This window comes from Gavia stellata, chromosome 24 (assembly GCF_030936135.1).
Source record: "Gavia stellata isolate bGavSte3 chromosome 24, bGavSte3.hap2, whole genome shotgun sequence".
NCBI lineage: Eukaryota > Metazoa > Chordata > Aves > Gaviiformes > Gaviidae > Gavia > Gavia stellata.
The window spans coordinates 8182997-8205585 of NC_082617.1; the positions used below are offsets into that span (position 1 = coordinate 8182997).

The 22589-nt window shown below is 50.6% G+C and overlaps 1 protein-coding gene across 1 annotated transcript in view; it reads right to left on the reverse strand.

The window, feature by feature from the left end:
* Positions 1-1640: 1640 nt before the first annotated feature.
* RAPGEF1 (Rap guanine nucleotide exchange factor 1) overlaps positions 1641-22589 on the reverse strand; it is an 89931-nt gene continuing 68982 nt past the window's right edge. The window contains exons 12-26 of the mRNA XM_059829067.1: positions 20216-20497; positions 18739-18831; positions 17010-17098; positions 15560-15671; positions 13847-13922; positions 10567-10651; positions 9123-9215; positions 8579-8764; positions 8339-8423; positions 8040-8134; positions 7493-7571; positions 7248-7349; positions 6720-6817; positions 5512-5640; positions 1641-4903 (exon numbers count right to left, since the gene is read on the reverse strand). Coding sequence (XP_059685050.1) covers positions 4753-4903; positions 5512-5640; positions 6720-6817; positions 7248-7349; positions 7493-7571; positions 8040-8134; positions 8339-8423; positions 8579-8764; positions 9123-9215; positions 10567-10651; positions 13847-13922; positions 15560-15671; positions 17010-17098; positions 18739-18831; positions 20216-20497 — 1755 coding nt within the window. The 3' untranslated portion in view covers positions 1641-4752. The remainder of the gene's footprint in view (positions 4904-5511; positions 5641-6719; positions 6818-7247; positions 7350-7492; positions 7572-8039; positions 8135-8338; positions 8424-8578; positions 8765-9122; positions 9216-10566; positions 10652-13846; positions 13923-15559; positions 15672-17009; positions 17099-18738; positions 18832-20215; positions 20498-22589) is intronic.

Genomic DNA, 22589 nt, shown 5'->3' on the forward strand with positions numbered 1-22589 from the left:
CCCCTGCATGGCATCACCGGGGCCGCCATGGGAAACGGGTGACCACAAAGCGTTATCAGGGTCGGGGGGCAGCGTCTGTCCTTCCTGGCGGGGCGAGGAGCCGCTCCGGAGCTGTATGTGCCTTCACTCGCCTGCTCTCAGCCCCATGAACTGCGGCACGGGCAGGAGGAACCCAGAGCAAAGCGATGCCGGTGCTGTGTCCCGCTGGAGCCAGCTCCGGGCAAGGAGCCATGTTGGAGCAGTGGCACCATGTACGGGATCAGGCTCTGCTGCGGGATGTTGAAGCCCGTTGCCGCGTGGTGTTGCTTGGGAGGTGCCAAATGGGGCTCTGGTGCAGAGGGAGCGCCTTGTAGAATTGGGGCTGGAGACGGAGCACACGGCCGAGGCGTAACGGAGAGGCCGAGGTGTGCGGCCGCTCCGCCGGCAGCCGCTGCTCCGGACGTGCGAGAACCCCTCAGTGGTGATCGGTAATGTGAGAAGACACAAACCCACGTTATTTAGCTTCTATGGTAATTTTGCACACACAAATACACGCACACATGCTGTATCGCCACTTTCTTGCTGCTTCCAGATCGAAATAAAATACAGGTGTAGCCAAAGCTTCCGTTTCCTCTGCACACCAAGGACCTTCCCCCCCGCCCCACCGTGGCTTTTGTCCACCACAACATTCAGGTTAAGTTCTCCTGTAATTGGTCAAACCAGGGTTTCCTCCACAAACAGGCGGTGCCCGGGCTCCAGCCCAAGCAGGACCCTGGGGAGACCCCGGGGACGGGGAGCCCACGCGGGGCCGTGCTGGGGACGGGGCGGCCCCAGGCCTGGGGGTGCCACTCGCAGAGCTGCTACAAGGAAGGGGAGGACGAGCCGCTCCGTCTTCCAAAGGCTGCTCTGATGAGCCGAGCTCCAGCTCCGTAATGGCAGGAGCCATACGGGGATGCAAGTGTGCCCCGCGCCAGGCCCCGGCTCTGCTCACAGCCACCCGGGGGCTGTGACAGACCCCGCAGCTCCCCATCGCTTCGCAGGGCCGGTGGGATGCAGCACCACGGTCCAGCCCCAGCAAGTGAGCAGGCGGTATGCGCTTGGTCAGTGTCTGGGCATCCTCCTCCCGAGTTGGCCGATGTCGATTATTTCCAGAGGAATTTTGAACCCCATCCAGGACTGAAATAGCGCGGGAGTGTGCTCGGTCGCCCGGACCGCCGCAGGGGTTATTTATAGCCCTCGTCCGCCCGGCCCACGGCTGCTGCACGGGCTGGGCTGCGGCCGGACACACGCCTGTCAGCGTGTGTTTTGGGGAGCTGAAACCCCCCGACACGGGACATCAGTGCCCAGAGGAAGGTGACAGGAGCAGATGTCCCCCCCCGAAATGTAGGGCTTGTACTGGGATGAGACCATCTCGACGGAGGTAAGGAAGAGATTTATATGGGAAAAATAAAAGGGAAAAGGGCCAAGGGCAGAGAAAAACCCCAAGGGGCACGTGAGAAAACACGAGGCCACACCAGCACCAGAAGTGGATTCGATTGTCACTTTAATCCACAGACTGCTGCATGCACTGTAAACAGGATCGTCAGGCGGGTTTGTTACTCGTGTTTATTTGTCTTTAATATAAAAGTTACAGGTCTGAAATGTTCGCAGGAAGATGCCACCATCAGGACTGGGTTAGTGGTAAATATATAATACAACCGAACAGCTGGGGGGGGGGGGAGAGGCCTGGGAGTGGGGCAGGGGGCTGGTGACGGGGGCATCGCTTCTCCCCCCTCCCTGCCCCGCGTGGAGAGGGGGTATTGAGACCCCTCCCTCCCCACAAAAAGAGAGGTGACAGCCTTGCGAACGCTGCCTGCAAGACAGGCAAACAGGCTCACGGCCAGGCTTGCAAACGGCTGCTGTTCTGGGCTTCTGCTCCCCAGGGGTGCTGCTCCTGGAGGGGGGGGTCTCTGGTCAGCAAACCGGGAGCTGTTCTGGGAAAGGAGATCCTTCTTTAGGGTCGCTCCAGCCCCGTGAGCCTGGCCCGAGGTCGGGACATGAGCCAGGAGCTGTGGTGGGGACACCCCGCTCGGCTGGGGATGACGGCAGAGCAAAGGGGAGAAGGGGGAGCAAAGCTGGGGGGCTCAGCCCCACCACGCTGGACGAGGTGCTGCGGCTGCGCAGACCTCCCCTCCCCACGCTGCGGGCTGAGCCTCCAGTTTTCAGGGGGGCTGGTGGAGGGCGGGGAGCGAGACCCCTCTTTGGTGCTAAGAGGGCTCATGGTCTCCCTCGAGAGCAAGAACCTGGAAATGGGTCCCGCTCGCCAGCGAGAGAGGAGGTGAGTGTCCCGGCAGGGCTGAGGACGAGGTGCACCCTCCTGTCCCCGCGGGGCATGGAGCCCCAGCCATGAACACTGCAGCCCCACGGCCCCCGCACGGGGAAAGCGGAGCGATGGGCTGCGGTTTTAGTGCTATCACCACACACAACATTCCTAGAAACAGCCTATGCCACAGCACACCACCCGAGGGAGGTGCTCGGAGCCGACTGGGGGAAGCCTGTGCCAGACACGGGGTGTATTTGCCTTTTCACAGTCTCGTCATCTCAGGTTTTTTTTTTTTTAAGATCTTATTTACAAAGGAAAACACAAGCATTACTTCCTGCGTGGAACGCTGGGAAGCCTTTGGGGGTTGCAAAGTCTTGGCCGGACATGACACATGGCTCCAATGCCCTTAGTGCCATAAAAATAAACCGGTTTTGAAGTGTTCTGGCTCGGACGCTGCGTTTCAGTGCAGAAAAGGTCCCCGCTCCTCCCGCTCTGGGGTTGCACCCCACGCTCTCCTCCCCCAGAAGATGCCCTCAGGGGCAGGGGGGTGTCTCTGCGCTTCAGCATTTGGCTGCTGCGTGAGTCCTGTGCCTAAATCTCCAGGAAAATAATCGAGGTGGGTACAATCCTACGAATGGGGCAACACTGTTGTCGCTCCCTCCCGCTGCCCATCAGGCAGAGCTGCCATCGGCAGGGAGCTGGCTAAGACTTTGCAATCTATTTGTAGAAGGAAGTGCTTGCAACTCTGATTCACCCAGAATAAACAGAGGCTTTAGCAAACACGGAGCTGCTATTGAGAAATAAGTTAAGGATGCTCTGCGGAACACCCCGTCTGTATTCCTTGTGAGCCGCTGCCCAAAAACCGCCGGATTTTGTTAAGCAGAACTCTGTAAAAACCTGTGATCATGCGACACGGTGCTGAGAAAGGCCTCGCAAGGCTGCTAAAACCTACAGCGTACGCTCAAATCCATGATCCACACTGTAAACCATTGGATGAGGACAGAGAGGAGGGATGTGAAATGGCCCGGCTGGGGCTGCACTGGGGAGGATGCCCTGGGGGGGGACACGGAAAGGGGACAGAGGGGCTGAATAAGGCACACCGAACAGATTGGGGTTAACGCTGCATGTGTGGGAAATGAGACTGTCCCCGCTCCCATCGCTCTTCCATGCCGGGCTGCCCCTGGCCTGCTGGCTCCAGCACGGCGGGACTGGGGATGGGGAGCTGCTGGGGCTCCTGCCAAAGCGTGGGTCACAAAGCACAGCACCAAGGGTCAGCCAGACTGGGACCCCCTCAAAAAACCATTTGGCAACAGTGAAAGGAGAGAGGAGCGGGATGGAGGGGACGGGGCGACTCGGCCGGGCACAGGGCTCCTTCCCGGTTCCCATTTCCAACCCCAGAAACAGACCCGCTGGCTCCTTCGCCCGGCTCCTGCACCCGCTCCACAGCCAGCGCCCAACGCGGCCGCCCCGAGCCTCTGTTCTTCCAGCACTTGGAACAATATTGTCACTGGTTGTGAATTTTATACATACTGTTTTGCACACTTTTCTTGTTTTCCTATAAACCCATCGGTATTCAGACATGCATCAAAAAAATCCCCAATGGATTCTAAATACTAATATTTACAGTCTCGTATACTACAGCATTTACTGTGCAAAAGCTAGTACCATCACTAAAAGATACGGGTTCACAGGACAAGTGAACCGCAGTACCTCGGGTAGTCAATGTTTCCAGGGTTCAGAGGGATTACCGCTGCTTAAATAACGAGATCTGAGAGGAGGAGGGGGATACGATGACTGGAGATGGCGGGCTCCTGCCCACATTTTCAGTGCCTCTTCCGTATCTACGACTGGTGCCTTCCTCCCATGAAGAAGGCGCGAGAGATCTGGGGTAAACCGAAGACCCCTGTAAACACAAGCAGCCCTCTGAAAGCAGAGCTCCTCTGGCAGGCAGCGGGAGGCTCTTCCATCCTCATCTCCTAGGGATGAACACGTTTCGAGATGGCATGGCAGGGGAGACTCAAACCCTTGGCTTCCATGGCTGCTGCCTGCTGAACACCACTCCGGAGACAAGTTTGTGGGTGCTGAGCTCTTGCTGACCCTCCTTTGTGGATGAAAACAAAAGCCCGGGTATTCCGGGATGCAATCGGCCAGCAAACCAGCAACACGCTTGCATGGGACCCTCCTTCCACAAAGCTCTCTCCCCAGGTTTAAAGCTGATTCATGGCACAGAGGGACGGGAGGAGAAGGAGGACGAGTGCAGCGAGCACCGGCTGATCTCTGCCCTTCGCGGCTGACGCGCCCGGTCACTTCTCGCCTGCTGTGAGAGCCCAACATTCACACACCCAGGGCTCGCTGCCAGCTGGGAGGGAGGGTGCGTCATCCAGTAACAGGTACAAACATTGAACTCCAGTCTCATAGCTGCCCTCGGCGCATCTGCGGAGCAATTCTCCTCGCTCGCACAACCCCTCCTCCTAGGTTTTCTCTTCTCGGTCTGTTTTCCGCCTCGTAATGTTCCGAGGTTTGATTTTGAGGGACAGTTCCCACAAGGCCTCCTCAGCCAGGTGGTCGCTGAAGTCATTGAAGAATGACACTATGTCGTCATTTCTTTTGATGTCGTAATGTCTGGAAAACCACAGAGTAGGGTGGCAGTTAAACAAGGGGCTACCTGGGGACCCCTCCCAACTTCGAGTCACCCCTGCCCTGCTCTAGGGACATCCAGCGCTGTGGGGTCTGCACTACCTGAGCCCAATACTCGTGACTGTGGTGTGACACCAAAAAGGGGAAAAACTATCATGCCCATTGCTGAATTGGGGGGAAAAAAAGACCCTATCATACTGAAATCAGCAGTTAGATCTGTGGCCTCTGCTGCAAGACAGCATTGAAGAAAACCCTCCGTGACCTGGAGAACATAGGAACCAGCAATGGCAAAACCTGGAGGAAAAAACCTGTTGTCTGAAAGAGAGTAGTGGGAAAACTTTACCGCACTGTATCTCAAAACTAATATAGGAAAACGCTTCACAACTTTTAGTCATATCTAACCTAAAGAGGGAAGGAGATCGTGGCCGGAGCCCTGTCATTCCCAGATCTCCTTACATCTCCGTCACAATGCTTTGGCTTTAGACTCCCTTCCCCTTCCACGGGGGCTCCTGTGCCCCAGCCACGACTCCCCACCCCAATCCCCACCACAGTGCCTCAAAGCCACCTCTGACCCCCCCTGTTGCTGCACTTACACTTGTTGGAAGCACCTCATGCTGTCCAAGATGTTAAACTGCTGCCAGCGCTTGGAAAAGTTCACTTTGCTGTCAATGTAATCAGGGTTTCCCAGATGAACAAAGGTCAGGTCCTGCAGAATCAGGCCTCTGAAAGAGAGGCCAGGGAGTAGGCAAACAAGTACAGAGGTTAATCACACAGGGGCAGGACAGCCAGCCAAAAGGCAGCCAGATGCAATCTAACGGCCTCCCGCTGCCGCCACCATCAGCATGGCAGCTTTAAACTAGAGGGGACTGTCTCCCCCGGGTAGCAGATCCAAAAATCTTCAGCGCAAGGTGCCCACCGTGCACAGCTGAGCGACCTGCGAGGCGAGGCACTCGCGGTCACACTGAGGGCGCTGAGGTTGCTCTTTCACCCTCCTTGGAAAGGAGGACCAGGCTGGAAGAAGGTCACAATGGCAAGTGCCTGCTGGGGGTTAAACCTTCCTTCCAGTTTTATGCAAGAGGGTTTCCCTCAAGTTGAGGTTTTGCTAGCAAGGGGGTCTGCGCTCCCTTCCTCCCTCTGCCTCCCCTGCTCAGCCATGTCTCTGCAGAGCCCTGCTGTGGTCCCCTGCCAGATGAGATGCCATGTACCTATGCAACCTTCTCCTACAGAACTCTTTCCATGGAAGAAAGCAAGACCAGGAGAAGTTTTACTGGTGTAAACCCAAAGCAAATCTGGTATCTAGATCAGAAGGCCCTTACGGAGAAGGGCAATGGCTTCAACCTTTCATCTAGAAACAGGATGCAGCAGCATGTTTGACAAGGCAGACTCCTCATTTATCAGCTCTCACAGTCAGCCAAACCAGAGCTGTAACAGAGGAGCAAGCAGCAGCTTGAAGCTGTGGGATCCATTGCACCTCATGGGAAAATTGGTCTTTCTGCACACAGACCCCAAAGAAAATACAGTTAAAAAGTGTCAGCTAAAGATCCAGGCACTTGATCCTTCCTTTGCCATAGTCAATTCACAAAAGCCTTCTTTAGAAAAAGACAGCTGCCACTCTGCTTTCCTCTGCTACAGGACAAATTGCTTCGGGGAGGGCACATGTGTTGATAGGGCCCATTGCTGTCTTATTCTAGATGTAGGGCAAAAGGCGAGTGTTGAGCTGAGCAGAAGCTGCTGAGAAATCCTTGAAGGAACCATTTGAACGTGCAGAAGTGACGGCAGAGCAAAGAAACTACCAACTCACAGGTAAGGTATGCAGGGAGGCTCCACATCAGCCAGAGCTGCTCGGTAGGCGCGGAAGGACGAGGAGCTGTCGATCAGGGTGCAGTACTCAGCCAGGCCCTGGCAGAACACAAAGTCCATGGTGACACCACTGCTGCAAACCCCTTTCCTTTGTAAGCTCTCCCCAGAGAGCCATGCAGGCCAGGGAGTTAATGCCATCCTGCAAACACCTCCAAATGATTTACTCAGCCTCACCCCGAGCACGTATACACAGAGCCTCACTGCCTTCAGCCTCATCAAGCCTTCAACTTGCAGGGAGGAGGAGGAGGCGGCTGTTCTCAGCCACAACTGCGCTAGCACTCCTGCAGCTGTCCGAACGCCCAGCCGTGCTGCAGGCTTCCAGCGCTGTGGCATTATACCTACTGGAGAGCAGTCCTCCGCCATCCCTCCACCCTGGGACGCTGCTGAGCTGTTAAAACCACCCAGCTGTTTCACACCGTAAGCACAGTTATCTTTTTCTCTGAAGACGACAGCCCTCGCTGCTCCTCACCTCTGAGGTTTGTTTCTGCCACTCCAGCCTTCGGATGGGTGCAGAATCCAGTGCAGAAAGAATGGCCAGATAGGAATTAAAATTGTTCAGCTTTCGTAAGTGCTGTGAAGAGGGAGAATATACCAGTTACTCTAGAGATCGGAAAAGCCTTCTAGCATCCAACAGCTCTGCCAACCAGAAGGTCCCACTCCCCTGCTCCTTTAAGGAGCAGTGTGTGTGATTCACAGCAACAATCAAGCTGATACCTTCATAATCTTTATAAATTTAAGGAGCAGCCTCTCTCGGTCTTGGGCTTTCTCTTGTAGCATAATTATTGAACGGACCCTGGAAGAACAGACAGAAGAAAACCCAGAAAGATAAACGCACTTAAGCAGATGTCAGATTTCTTGTTGTTTCATTTACAGAACTGCTAACTAATAAGGATGGATCAACAGTACTGAAAAGCTCATGATGCTTCCAACTTAAATGGAGCACTCTAATTCACAACAAAGACTAATTTCAAGCACGACCACAAAAACCCTCACACAGAGTGCCTTTATTTGCAAGGGGAATGTTTGTTTGGAGGGGTCAACAGTACTGACAATAATTCCTCCAGGTTACACTGCCCTCCTGATATTCTTTCTCTCGTGCTCTGGGGTCTTTGATGACTGCCCCGCATCTACTTCCTGGCCAAAAATATATGTTCTCCCACTTGTAACAAGGGAACCCAACTCTGTGAGGAATATTTTGAATATTTGTAGGGCACTGGAGGTTAAGCACAGTTCAGTACCACAGTTGCTCTGAGCTCCTTACCAGTAGGACATGTTATTAAAGTGCTCTGTGAACTGCGTCAGGTTGGGGCTCTTCTCTTCATTTTGCTCCTTTGCCCAAAGCAAAACTTCTGGTATCTGCCGAGGAAATAGTGGAGAGGGGTGGGAAAATATCACACATTAAAATGGGATTTCTGCTTCAAGATTCCCAGTCGCAGTCTGTGTTCACAGCCATTTGCTGACACAAGTTCAGCTGTCTCCTACAACCCAAGAGGAGTGCTTGGAGAGCTGGCCAGGAATACCAGAGATCCCACCGCCCTTACCCCATCCTCGTCTCTGTACCTCGATTTTATAGAAGAGTTCGGCATCTAGGAGGGTCAGCTGCTCGGCTATTTCATGACTGTGGAAATCATGCAGGGTCCCTGGCCTGTAGGAAACAAGGATGAAGTATAAAGGCTAAGAAAACGTGACCTGCTGTCTTTCCTTTCTTATAGTTTGGACTGAGAAAACTGTTGTGTCCGCAAGAAAGGGATGCCCTGTCTCTCACAGGACAAAGGTATGGTTACATGCATCTTTTCTCACCTGGCTGCCACTCCACGGGCTGCAAGAGGTTTGATGGAATTGGCGTAGCTCAGCATTTTCTTTTGATCCACTTTATCAAGGATATTCTTGCGTAACACTCTGGCTAGGCTCAGCTCCCCATTGCAGACCAGTCGGAAGACCAGGTCCATCAGCGGCTTCAGAATTTCCTCTGTCAGCTCCACTAAGCTGAGAGAAAGATGGAAAACCCGGGGAAGGCATCAGAGCTACAGAGTTTGTATGTGTACCGAGTCTTGTCACTCCTTTCTACAAGCAGAACTGAATGACTGAAATTCCTCCTCCTCCCAGCTCTCCCTTTCTTACAGACTCCCCTTTTACTGGTTATTTTAAAATCGCCGACCCAGTTAGGACACACTGAGAACCTGCTCTTCTGACAAGAGGGTTCGGCACTATAGGTGTCTTGCTGGTCAGGGGATTTCAGCTGTCATCATAGATGAGGTTTAAAAACCACATCTTCATCACTGCCAGACTTCTGTGTTGTTACTGACCCCGCATCTCTCATCCCAAAACAAAGAAGGCAACTCACCACAGCTCATCCACCACTCTCACCAGCACGAAGAAGGTGTTCTTACTGACTCGCTTCTTAAATGTGTCTGGGAAGTGGCAAAACTTCTCATATGTTGGTTTCAAATTAAAGAATCAACTTAGCACGGTCAGACCAGCATCAGCACAACTAACAGCTGCCTCGAGGAACATTAGAACAGCGTAGTATTCTGTCTTGAATGAAACTGGTGTTCAATTTCCAGGAGATAAGGGACACCGATAAGGCTCTAATTAACATGGTATTAAGCTGCCACCAGCTGCAGGTAGCAGGGGTATGAGGAGGTACTTAAAACTGCAGAACTGATGCTGGAAGAGCAGGTGTATCCTGAAACTGTTCTCTCTAAGGAGGAATTTAACGAGCAGCACTCCTCTACTGTGATCTCCCCCACTGGTCTCTGACATCTGGTCTCATAACAGAGCTCAGATGTCACCTCTACCTTCCTCACCGCCCAATTTGCTGCAAGGAGAATGGCGGCAGGGGAGACAGCACAGGTTGAAAAAGCTTCTGCCAGGCGGACAAAGGGAAAGAGAAAAAGGTTATCAGTAAGTCAAGTATTGACAAGGGCCTGCCAGAATGCCCCAGCTGGCATTTTCACTGACAACCGCTCTGCAGTGAGATTTGCTGTGTCCTTCGCCGCGCTGATCCCAGCAGGAGCAAGGGGAGCAAGCAGCTCTGCTGCAGATGGCAGTGATGAGCTGCGACGCAGGACAGGGTGACGTCAGGCTCCCTTTGACGTGCGTGTACAGGACCAAAGCCCACGAGGCCTTTGCACTGCCTCAACTGAGACACTGACCCGCTCAGCTGATGGCAAAGGGAGCCACGGGAACAGAGCCAAGGGGACGGAACTGCAGGCAGTGTGCTCAACAAGAAGCCTTCTCCATTTCTGCCAGAAATGCTAATGCTCACCCTGCCACGTAGGGGCCCTCGCCTTGTTAGCAGTTACAAGCTCAGTTCAGAACCAGGAGACCAAGAGGACATTATCTTCTGTGCTGCATTTCTTGTAATAAGAGAGAGAATAGGTCTTGATGGTATTAAACTACACCTGCCCAAGCAGGCGATCCCCACAGCCCCTCCGGAAGGCAGAAGGTAGCGTGATCCCCGTTCTACAAAGAAGATGTCCCAAACAAATGACCAATTCCCCAGTGATGTACAGAAAAGCTGAACTGCTCTTCTCCCCTGCCAGGGCCCTCAGGAGACTACTCTCAGGTCTGGTACCCCACCCTGCCTGGACCTGCCCAGCAGCATTTCCCATTTGCAGGGTGCAAAGGTGAAGGAAGTCCTCCTTGGTACACCGCCAGGGCAAGCACATTACTGACCATGTTGTCAGCAGGCTTTTGACCAAACAACTTGCCACCAACTCCTTCCATGATGACTGCTCGGCTCTGATTCCTCGTGGGGGTGAACTGCCACTCACGCAAAAGGATATCTGTATTGCAGCTTCTTGATGAGCTCTTCGGGGGTAATAAATGTCCTGTATGTGGTCAGAAAGGCTTCACAGTACAGCACCAGATCTACAGAGAAAGAAAAGAAAGCCTCAGTCAACCCTGCTTTCAGAAAAAGGAAAGTTCTTGTAAAGTTGAATCCAGTCTTACAGGAAGAGGACATGGACACATTTTGACATGAATGGACTTCACAGAAATGCTGTGCTGTTGTTTCTTACCAGCAGATGGACCCTATGGCACAAGAGCAACAGCCAAACTGCCCCATCCCCACCGGCCTGCCTCCCATTTGCAGCACTCAGGCTTGCTGCTTCGCTTATGCAATCACCAAAGGGGTCAGTGAAAAACATTTGTTTGTGGGACAGGAACTTTCAATAATGGGTCAAGGGAAAATGTGGTTTAGACCTTGGGGATACTTTAAAGAGAAGATCTGATGGTGAGAGGTGGGTGCCTGTTCTCTGTCTTTACTGCTTAGGCAGCACAGAGCCCTGCAGAAAGACATGGTCACTCTTCCCTCCTGAACAGGAATGCACGTGTTTCGACATGATGATATGGCGCTGCAGACCCTCTGCCCTTTCCAGGAAATCTGTCCCAGGACAGTGTAAATACAAGATTATTTTCAGTGAAAAGAAGAGTAAATTGCACTGCAAAAACTGACGCTACCATGACCATGACCCTGCCACAACACAGACTCTGACGCGATGCACGCAGACACCTTTTGTTTATTAATCTGCAGCAGTGGGTGCTACAGGCCCCACAATTGCAAAGGCTTTGGCCATCGTCATGGGCACAAAGGAGGGAATTTGAAAAAGCAGGAACCGCAAATGGGAGAGGAGATTTCAGGTCAAGACTGGAGTACACTCACAGTCCCAGGTAAGGCTTGGTCACTGTGGACAGCAGTGGTCAAAACGGAAACTTATTAGCCCCGGTATAAAACCGGGCAGCACTGCAGGCAGCATGTGCAGTGGGATGGCACATTGCCCTTGCCTGGCCCACTGCAACCGCTGGCAGAGCCTTGTTAGCACAGATGGGGAGAAAAAGCTTCTGCCGTGCCTGCCCAGGCTAGGCCGTGCATGTAAAGCTTGTTTCAGCCAGGACAGGGATCACCCCACACCCATCTGCTGTAACATCCATCCGTTGCGCGTGGGAAAGAGCAGGGCACCGTGTGATAGTTGTGCCTCTCTACCTGCGGTGTTTCTCTTGGCAGGAGCCTGACAGAGACGCCGCTTCCTCCCGCTCTTAAATCAGAGAGCACTGCTGCCTTTTGGTTAAAGACAATCAGACATAAGCCCTAAAGCCGGAGGCTGGGTGGTCATGTCAGGGGTGAGTCCTAGGCCTCGTCCAGCTGTAATCCTGCACTCACAGCAAGCGCGTGTGGCTGTGAGCACTTAACTGACCATGGATTTTATTCCTAAAGACCACAAGTCTCCCTTTATCCATCCCTTTATCCCTTATTCCATTTTAGCTCTTTCAGAAAACTCAAATGGACAAGAAGCATCATGCAACAGGGCGTGGAGTTACATTTATTCTGGGTTCCCATCTGCCCAAAAGGCAACGTGAGGTAATACAGCTGGTCTGCTCTGGCACTCGAAGCTGCCAAGAAATTCATCTTTAAAGGAAAGCCTCTTAACTATACCCCTCTGTGCCGTTTGGCTGATTGATTTACAAGCCCTGAATTCTTCTCATTGTAAGCTTAATTCATTAACCCTCTCAGTCACCCAAACACTGGGTTAGCATAGCACAAATTCCTCTGTGCACCATTCAGCTCAGCGGCTTGGCAGAGCCCGTGAGGCTAAGCTCTGTGACTATTCTGAGAAACGTGCCACGCAGAGCTCCCTCCACCCAGCCGCTCTCCCCGTCCGCACTGCTGTGCATTTTAAATCCTGCTCTAGTTTTTTTCTAGTCTTGAGAGGTTCTCTACAGCTTTCACCTCACTGCTTGCAGCACCCTCAGAGCTCCCCATTCATGAACCGGAGGTCTAGCACACCCCCCTTACCGAGTAGCTGTCTTTCAACAGGAACAGTAGAGAAGTTTTCCAATGTGATGCTTGTTCTGGAGAACAGCCGGAGTAAATCAGAGCTTCTCTATTCCGGTTTCAGCATTTTTATAAGGGGTATTTCCACCATCTCATTTAGACTATTTTTTTTTAAATATACATATCTCACCTTGCCACAATCAATTGCCTCCTCCTCGCTAGTATGTTCCTAACCTCGGTTCTTTTTGCCTGGATTTGATGCCCAATGTAAATAGGGAAACATAGCTGTCAGGGCAAGGATTTTCTTGCTAGCTGAATGCTACTGGTAAGTAATTGAAAACACCTTATGCTATAGTAAAAACCCTACCATTTAAACATGCACATGAAAAGATATTTCCCCTTTGACTATCAAACCTCTAAAATATGAGTGCTGAGTGGTTCAGCGGGTTAGCACATTTTGCCTTGCATCCCAGGAGATAAGGAGATCAATTCTGGTTAAGGCCATCAGCACAAATGTGTTTGGCAGGTTCAAAATCACTCTCCGGAAACATTGCAAAGGCTGTCTTTGCCACAGGTCTTGGAAAGGAGCTGCTTCATGTGGGTGTTGACCGGGTTTGGAGAGATAAAGTGGGGTTTTAACAAATCTAGAGCTAAAGGTTGCTAACCTCCCTTTTCCTCCCCCACATCTCCTTTCTTGTACTGTGGATTCCCTCTCTGAACCGGTCTGGGTGGCTACCAGCATGCAAGCAATACAGAGTGGGACTAGGAAGTGACACGCTAAGTTGAAAATAAGGGGTGTCAGTAGATCAGCACTTGGACAGCTTGCCCGATGCCCACAGGTACTGCCTTAGACCCAAACCAACATCCCTCCTCTCCTACTTTTTGCAACAGTCACTCCAGCAACCCCTACATCACCACTGCCCTGAAGTTCCAAGGGGAAGGAGCACCTCTGAAAACAGGATCAGTCACACCTGCAGAAGGCAGGCATGGAGACACCAACACAGCTCTGTCACCAACACTACTGGTGCTCCTCGCCTTCCAGATCTGGGCAAGGGCTATGAGGAGTTAATACCATCCCTGCTGCTAAACTGAACGAACAGGCACTTATCCAGCTTACCGCCATTTCACCAAAGATAAGCACAACCCCCCGCCCCAACTCGGAGGATCACAAATGCAGTCCTCTCCACCCTGGCCCAGCTGCCTGCAGCCACATCACGACTGCGCACACTGCAGAGACACAGAAGATAAGCAGCAAAAGGCTCCTCAGCTCTATTTTGGTGCATCCACTCTACCTTTCCTGTCGGTCTCTGTTGCGTGCACTAATAAAATGTCTCCAGATCCACCACGAACATCTGGCCCATCATCTCCCTGCAATGAGAACACAAACGTGTTAGGCATAGCCCAAGCTCCCTTCAGCCTGGTTTACCATCTCTGGGGTCCAAGCTCAGCAACAACTGGCAGTGTACGCAATGTCCCTGGCACTGCTCACAGCGCAAGCTGGGACATGGTCTTCAGTGCCGGGCTAATCCCAGAATTTGAATAAAGCATTTGGTGTCCCAGATGAGGATCTGGGCTGATCCTCACTCGGGGTCTCTGACTCCTTAAGGCCAGGCTGCGAAGCTCAGCGGAAGCTGAACTTTCTGCCCACAGAATAATGAACAGAAATGTCCCAAACTCCCAAACGCTCCCAGAAGACCATTAACAGAGCAGTAACACTGTGTGAACTGTCTCAAAGTGCGGGATCACGTACCGCAGCGGCTGTGGGGTGAGAGGTCATGCATTCAACTTGCACGTTCCTGGAACATCAAAACCTAGCAAGTTAATTCCCTAATCTGGAACTATTTGGCTGGAGGTCACCTGAAGCGATCCAATAACCGGGAGCAGAAAACAGCCCTGCTAACTGCTTGACCCCTGCCTTACCACTCTCTAAAAATGTCTTTCTTCTAGCTACTGCAATTCACAAGTAAAAATATGCAAAACTGATCTATCACTCAGCCAGCGGTTCCCACGCTGCAGGAAACAGCTTGCAGTGGCAGTTCTACACCGTTTCAAACATGTAGACCGTAAAGAAAAGAAAGAAAAAAAGAAGTGAAGGGTTGACACAGATCTGCTAGTCCCAAATGTTCAGAAATCACTGATTTTTAATTGTTTTTTAAAGGAAATATTCCTGCAGAGGAGACTGGAGTCATGTCTGGCTTCCCTTCGCAATGTCTTTGTCATTTCAATATGTAAAACACTGAAAAAAACATGGATTACAGCCACGGAGCAGCTATGTCTAAGACGTGAGTTTTTCAGGTGACCCTCTGGCAAGACTCATGAAACACTTAAAGAACGACTAATAGCTTCTCTCTCTCTCCTGCGCATCTCAGCTGACCAAAGAACACTCCTAAAGTGCCAGTAAATGATACATTCTTTCTGGTTTTCAGACTAGCTCCCTGACAGTCTGAAAGCTTCAAAAGCCTGCATATTCCCTCAAGCTGCATGTCAAAGACAGCTTGGTTCAAGAGCACAGTGAGCAAAGCTGTCTGGGAGCGCACCCAAGGCTAGAAACAAAGCCATTTCTCAAATACAGAAACAGTTACTTTGGCTGCTCTTCCACATCAGTAATATAATGTCCTGCTCGGGAAATCTGCTAAACCAGCCTTCAGATTGAAAGGCCAACACCATAAACCTGCACTCAGATTTACTGCACTCAAGCTCTCAGGTGCTTTATTGCAGGCTGAAGAGGTGGGAAGGAGCAGACTGCGAAAAGAGCACAAGATACGCTGGTTTTTAGAGAGACAGCTCACATTTTGTTAAACACTCATTCATTGCTGGTGCTCCCTGCCTGTACCAGCATCTCATACTTTCACAACAGCCTGCACACATAAAGCTGCACACCACTTCTGCTGCGACCTCGTTTTTTCCTGTCAAATAAAAGCTGATGCCTTGCTTGTGCACACAGAGAATCAAATTTCAATACAGCATAAACCAAAGAGTATGAAAGCAAACCTGAATGCACCTACCTCTTGCTTCAGCGTTAACCTAGCCATAATTTCACTGTGGTCGATAAGGGATAGCTCATCTACCTCTTCCTCCAGCTGTGACGATTCCAAAGCATCTGGTGACTGCTGCTGCCTGTAAAAAAGAAAAAAAGGCAAATACCCATCATTGTCATTGCCCATCCAGGGGAAGAGATGCTGGGTCCACCCGAGCTCTCAGTGTACAAACCTTCATTAAACGACAGTAAGTACACAAAGTCTGGAGGTAAATCTTTTGCAAACAAGCCCAATGCCTAGCTCTAATTCTGTTGCTTTGTGCGTATCTCGAAGAAGAGAAAGATGAACCTTTAGGACCTGAACACCTGCATTTCTGGCAGACAGGATTTTACTATGCCTTGCATAAGTACACACTTCCATGTCTCCTTAATCCACCAAATTTTTAGCGCACACAAATCTAAGTCCTTCCTCAAATGTATAGAGACTGAGCATACTTTACATGTATGTATCTTAGTCAGCTCATGACCTATAATAATGGGGGGATGAGGGGCTCTCTTTTTGCAGGAAGACAGAGCAGAAAGCTCTGACCACTTTTTTCGTGTACATCACAACACCAGTATCCCCACCCCCAAAGGCAGGTACTCTTGTGCTTGGACACATGCTCTGTGTGCCTGTATTCCTAAAAAAAAAAAGAAGTACAAATGTTCTTTGTAGCTTTCCCCAGGCACAGGCCAAAATCCCGTGCACCAAGTCAGTACTTTCAGCAAACAGGGAGCTTTGCAGAGCACTCTTGCATTGTCTCCTTCACTGCAGGGATTAAAACCCTCAAACCAACTGCAGGAAAATGGGGGAGGGAAGTTGACTGTCACACACAAAACAATGCCGTTCTCTATTTTTGCTTTAGAAATGCAATTGAAGAGCAATCTCAAGCAGCAGGGAAGCACTCACTCCACTCCTCCTGAAGCCCATCTGTTACAGCCTGCACCTCTTCATTTACATAGACAAATGATAGCTAAGAGCATTAGAAGGGATATAAAGCCTCCTGCTTCAGGGCCTCAGCCAGCCCCTAACTAGCAGGGTTAGGAAGAAATTCCCCTCTGGAATACTATTTATTTCCCAGCAGCAATACAGACTTTTTTTTGCCCGTTTCCCTGGAAGCAGGAGGGAGCAGGCAGTGTCAATGGCAGGACTGCCAGTTAGATGGACTCAGGATGGCTAACACAGGCTGCGTTAAACCCTACGGGGTCCCGGAGTTAAGTAACGACATCTTGCCAGGATGCTCCTTGTTCAGTAGGATCCCACTGCTCACCCGTTGTGCAAAAAAAGCGGACTTAAAGTTTAGAGAACATTGAGAAGGCTGAAGGCAAAACAGGCAGCCCCAAGGATGGTTTGGTAGAGAGCAGGGCTAACGGGACGTTGGTGAGACTCTGCACCCTTCGAGGCTGGGAAGCCCGAGCACCAGGGGAGTCAGGCTCACCTTTCAGCTCCATCTTTGCCTTCCTTTCCCATGGCACTGCTGTTCAAAGTTGAGTCTTTTGAGTGGCCGTCTTTGACAGAGGGAGATTCCTGCAAGAGAAGGAAGTTTTTTGTTATTATGTGGGGTCCTACACCACAGCTAGCCTTGCATTTACAGTCTGACTGCTTCTAAATGGCCCTTTACTGTAAATTCCTACAGAGCGGTTAAAGATTGATGCAAGTTAATGCCAAATGCCAGGAAAACACAGAAGTTAATTAGACAGGAAATTTGGGACCATCTCTGGAGACTAGTGTAATTAGTACTGTTTGCTTTTAACATTGTGAAATGATGCTGAAAGTTACAACACAAGTCAGCTGTTGTCTTGGATTTTAACCCTCTCACAACTTTTTTTTTTCCTCCAGCCCGTACTGTTGAAATACACTTGCCTTCTGCTTTAATCCAAACAGACACAGCCAGCTCTAAGCTCTCCAGTTTCAGTTCCCCTCCTAGTCACAGCCCCCCAAACCAGCCTGTCTTAGGGGGTGGATGCACACTGCTGTTCCTACCGCCCTTCTCTCCCATCAGAAGCAGTTACGCAATGATGCAATGTTTCCACTTCACAATTCACGGCTGTAGAAATAAGGCTAATGCAAAAAAGCAGAACCATCTAAACTCATGGCATGGAACAGCAGGTATAGCGCTCAAAGCAAAGATACAGCATTTTAAATTAGCCATATATTAAGAAAACAAATAGCCATGAACGGCAAATGGGAATATTAATCTAACAGTGTTGGAGTTCAGAATTATTTAATATCATGTGGAGTGAAACTTGGAAATCTAACCTACTAAACAGACAGGACTGAAACCACCTACACACTATCCATCTGGCCTGGAAAAGACACTGGTGAGCTCAGGTTTCTTGGTCTCTGCAGAATTTTTCCAGACTATATCTGCAAAGCCCTTTGAAGCAAAGTTGAGAACCAGCTCACAGCTGCCCAAAAGGATGGGCCTGCCTAGATGTGTCTCCTGAAGGGAAGTGATGGGAGCGCTATCTCTTGGCGTATTTAACACCAGCATGGATAAAGGTCTCGGAGACATCCTGTAGGAGATGTGCCTTCCAAGATGAGGCCAGGCAAGAAGATCACCACAGACCTCTGCTGCTGTTTCCTATGACCCAACAGGAAGACGGTACCTCCCTGCAATGGAAAACGCCCTGTCTCCTCTAGGAAATATCTAAGAGAGGAGTTAAGGAAGAAACAGTGTGTGATTACCATGCTAAATCAATCACTTACTTTGTATCCAAACGGTGAAGGAAAAAAAAAAATTAGAGCACAAGGCTTTCTGTATTAAAATGGGGAAGCCAAAGCAGTTACAAGAATAGACACGGCCCCAGGACGGTGCTGGTCAGGGTGCAGCTTTCCGGAAGGGAACCTCACGCAAGCAGCTCCAAACAGACAGCGAAGCACAAACGAACAGCGCGGCAGGAAAAGCCGTCCCTACCTCCTGCCAGGGCTCACCGCGACCCCGAAGGCACCCCCTGCTCTCCACCCGGACTGGGAGGCCACCCAAGCCTGCGAGCCAGGAGTGGGCAAGCAGAGGGACCACCAGCAAGGGAGCCGGGGCAGCAGGACGGACACAGGAGCTCCACGGTGTGCAGAAGAGGCCGGTGCCAAGCGCGTCAGCCCCGGTGTGAACTCAGCATGCACCAGGCAGGCCCTTCCCGGTGTCTGGCCCTCTCCAGGTTACTTACTCCTTCAGAACGAGGGAGTTCCCCGTTGCTCTGGCCAGAGGAATACAGATTGACGTATTCACCCTCACCAGCCTCCTCACTGGCGTTTTCACTCTAAGGGAGACAGGATGAAAGGAAATACGTGATGGTGCCCCCCATCAGCACTTAACGTTAGTGAGAGAACGTGCCCATGGTCTGGGAGGAGAAGCACTGTCGGTGGCTGCTGTCACCTAACTGGAAGCCCTTCCTCCGGCTCAGTGGCCAACACTGGCCACTAAGGCTGTACCTTCCTGGAGGTAATTATTTTCTGGTTCTTGAGGACTATCCCGAAGGCCCTGAGCTGCAGCAGGACAGCAGCAGGCACTGCTTTGCAAGAGCTGCCATGGACTCCACGTGGGACTGCGAAGGTGCAATATGCATGTCTGGATTTCAAGGTTATGGAAGCTGAGCATTCAGAGCTTGACACACAAGTGCCTGTCCTACCCGTGCTGTAGTTCTGCTGCTAAATGCTGATCAGCCCTGCAGCCCAGAGGGTATCAAGCGTATCTCCCAAACTACAAGCACAGACTAGAGCCATCACACCAGGCTAAACCAAACTTGAGGACTTCTGGGCTGTAACAAGGACCCAAGGCAAGGAAGATGCAACAGCAAGGTCAGGTCTGAAGTGTGAAAACCTGATAATTTATTCTGCAATCAGTGTCCCTCTTCCAAACTTTGTGAAGAGACAGCACTACCACGCACTGTGCTGACACCTCTAATCCCATCAACTCTAGGCTTTGCAGCAAACAAAAAAGGAACTGCCTTGAAAATGAAGTGCTTAAAAAAATAGCTGTAATGCACAAACCTGCCAAGTGATCTGCAAAAGTGATCTGGAACCTTAAACTAGCAGTGTCGTATCAGTGTGGGATCAGTGTTAATCTAACTTCACCAACACGCGATGCCTTGCACCAACGTGCACTGCCACCAAGCGCGCAGCTAGGGCTGCTGGTAAGCGCAAAGAGCAGGAGCCTGGAGAGAGCAACAGCTTTATGCACAAGAAAGACAGAGCTGAACTGCACCCACCGCTGCTGGGGCTCACCAGTGACTTAGGAGGGAGCAGGGCAGCAATCACCAAATCCTGCCATGGCAGCGACTGCAGGATGCAAACCACTGTTAGGAGCCCGTGTTCAGAAACAACCAACCTCACAAAACACTCCTTTACCTTCCCCAGCTTTGTATTACAATTGCAGGAAGCTACGGCAAAATCTCCTCTCCCCTCTACCAGCATTTGACGTTTTGTTTGCTATACATGTGCTAAGGTTTTTCTCAAACCTGCTGAGGTTGTTCATTTTTTCTAGCCACCATTTTTATATGAAATTACCTCTCTGCAGTTCACACACACGTTTGGAAACCAGACTAGATCACATGTAGCATGTATTAATACAAGAGACATTTTCTTTTAAAAAACAAATAAACCCAGCCTTGCATTAAGGTGCATTATCTCTTTGGATAGTCTCACCGAGGGCGTCTGGAGAGAATCAGTGAAAGAGGTTTCAGAAGGAAGGCAGACAGGAGCATTCCCGTTAAAGCTGCTCTCCTGAGAAGAGGAGTTTGGCACATCCACAGTGCTGGGTGACTGGCTGGCTGCGGCGGGCACCGCTAGGTCAGAGCTCTGAGATGGATGGACGGGCGGAAAAGGTGGGGTGGAGCAGGAGGAGGAGGTAGAAGAGAGGAAAGGAGGTATGGAGACTTGGTTGTGAGGCACAAAGTCCTGGGAGTAGGACCTAAACACAGATTTGTACTACAGGACACAGAGACGTACAACACAAAAACAAGGAAGATGGGGAAAGGAAAGAGACAGACAAAAGAAAAAGTAATTAGATCGGCAGTCGCGTAGCAGTGACAGCACAAGGCATTTCTAACACAGGCACCTCTCTGTTGAGAGGCCAACCCGACAAAGGCAGCACTATTTTATCATCCACACGCTAGAGCAGGAATTGCTACCCGGGACACGTCAGCCAGTTTTTTCATGGAGAGGCATGTTCTTGCACGAACAGCAGCCAGGCTGCTCATCTCACAGAGGGAAAGTGGGCACCAGGGTGTTTACCTGCAGGTATCCAGTCTTTGCCAGGGAGGGAGAAAGCCTGGATATCTCAGTACTGTTAATGACAAAGTGCAGCCTAAAAATCCCTTGAGTGGATAAAAGGACGCAAAGGCATACAGAAACCACGACTGTGAGCATGCTGGAAATATCTAGACAGAGAAAAGTACTCCAAGTGCTTATTGCTTTTCTGGGATTTTCCACCAGATCCAAATTTAAGATGCCGTTTCCTCCAGCCCTGTAATTTAACAGCTACTGTGTCAAGTCTGTTCCAGAACACACAGCTCCCAGGGAGGAGTGGCTGGATACTGCCTTCAAAGTTACACTGAAGGATAAAGGAGATTACGCTGCGACTCCTTCCCATTTGAGAAACATAGGGAGCAAAAAAGATAATTGCCCTCAGGAGCGATGAATTCCTTATCAAACCGATCCTTTAATGCAGTGCCTCGAAGAGTCAGCTGAAGAGATGAAAAGAGATCATCTGCGTAAAGCTTTATTTCACTATCTCTCCTAATCATCAGATTACTGTTCAGATAGTATTAAACAGGGTGCAGTGGGAATATATTGTGCCAAGAAAAACAAGAGCAACCCTCTGTCTTTTAACATCTGGTGCTAGTAAGATTTGCCATCAGGGTAAGGCCAAAAGAAAGCTGACACCCACCAAGAAAAAAAAAAATACAATAATGCTAAACCTGCTCGAGAGGAGTTTATTTTAAAACCTGTAGAGCTCAGCCACTAGCGAGATCTGTATCGTAGCCAAGTGGACCAAAGAAAGAATCACATCATCCAAAAAAACCCATGCTGAAATGAAGCTGTGGCGGTTGCTCGGTTGCATGATCTGCTGCAGAAGGATGGTGCATCACAGAGCTCTCAAGAAGCACAGACACAACTCGCTCAAACCAGGCTGAAAAGTGACACCGCTCTGATGTAAAAAGAAGGGGAAACAAAAGCATGAATCAGAGAATTCAGGCTACATTTTCTCGGGAGAGCTGAACGGGTGATAAAAAGCAAAGTTTAGTCTGTCACCTGAGCCACAGCAGCAGCATCCAGTTCAGCACTGGTATTTTTTTTCTACCTGGGAAAGATACGAGCTTAAAAATCTAAACTGAGAACAGCCTCGGGCCAGAAGCCTGGGCAAAAAAGCTTTTCCACTACAAAGGAAAGGAAACATAAAGGTCAATGGCTAGACTTTACCTTCCACCACCTTAATCCTCTAGCGCTTGCCCTCTGCCATGCGTGGAGTCCGGCACTGCTCTGGGTGTATTCTCGGGGCCCAAAACATATTGCAGGCCATAATACAGACAAGCAGAGAGAGATGCTTTGGAAAGAGAGCTTAAAAGACTACTGAAAAATAATTAAAACGCAAATCCCTACCACATGCCTGTGGCTAAAAGGAGACTGGCTCTAGGACAGGCTCCTCTCTCTCTTCCTGCCTGTTCCTTTCCGGATGAGCAGCCCTGGCTCCAGGGACACTGTCAGCTTTTGGTGCTGCCTCAGTAACAATGACAAGTCTAATCTCTGTATTTACTTTCTGCCTGGATAAATGCTCTGTATTTATTCATTTTCACTTGCATGGCACAAAACACTAAATCCCTCGTAAGACGCCAGGCTCATGACATCATCTTGGCTCAGCAGATTCATTATGCCTGCCCCGTCTCCCTGGTATTTCATGATCTCACCGGCGCTAATATGCCAACTATCACGCCAAGTCCCAGGCTAGACCCCAAAAAAGAACAGGAGCAAAGCAAACGGAGAACCACCGCTGCAGCGGCTCTCGAGAAGGCACTCCACA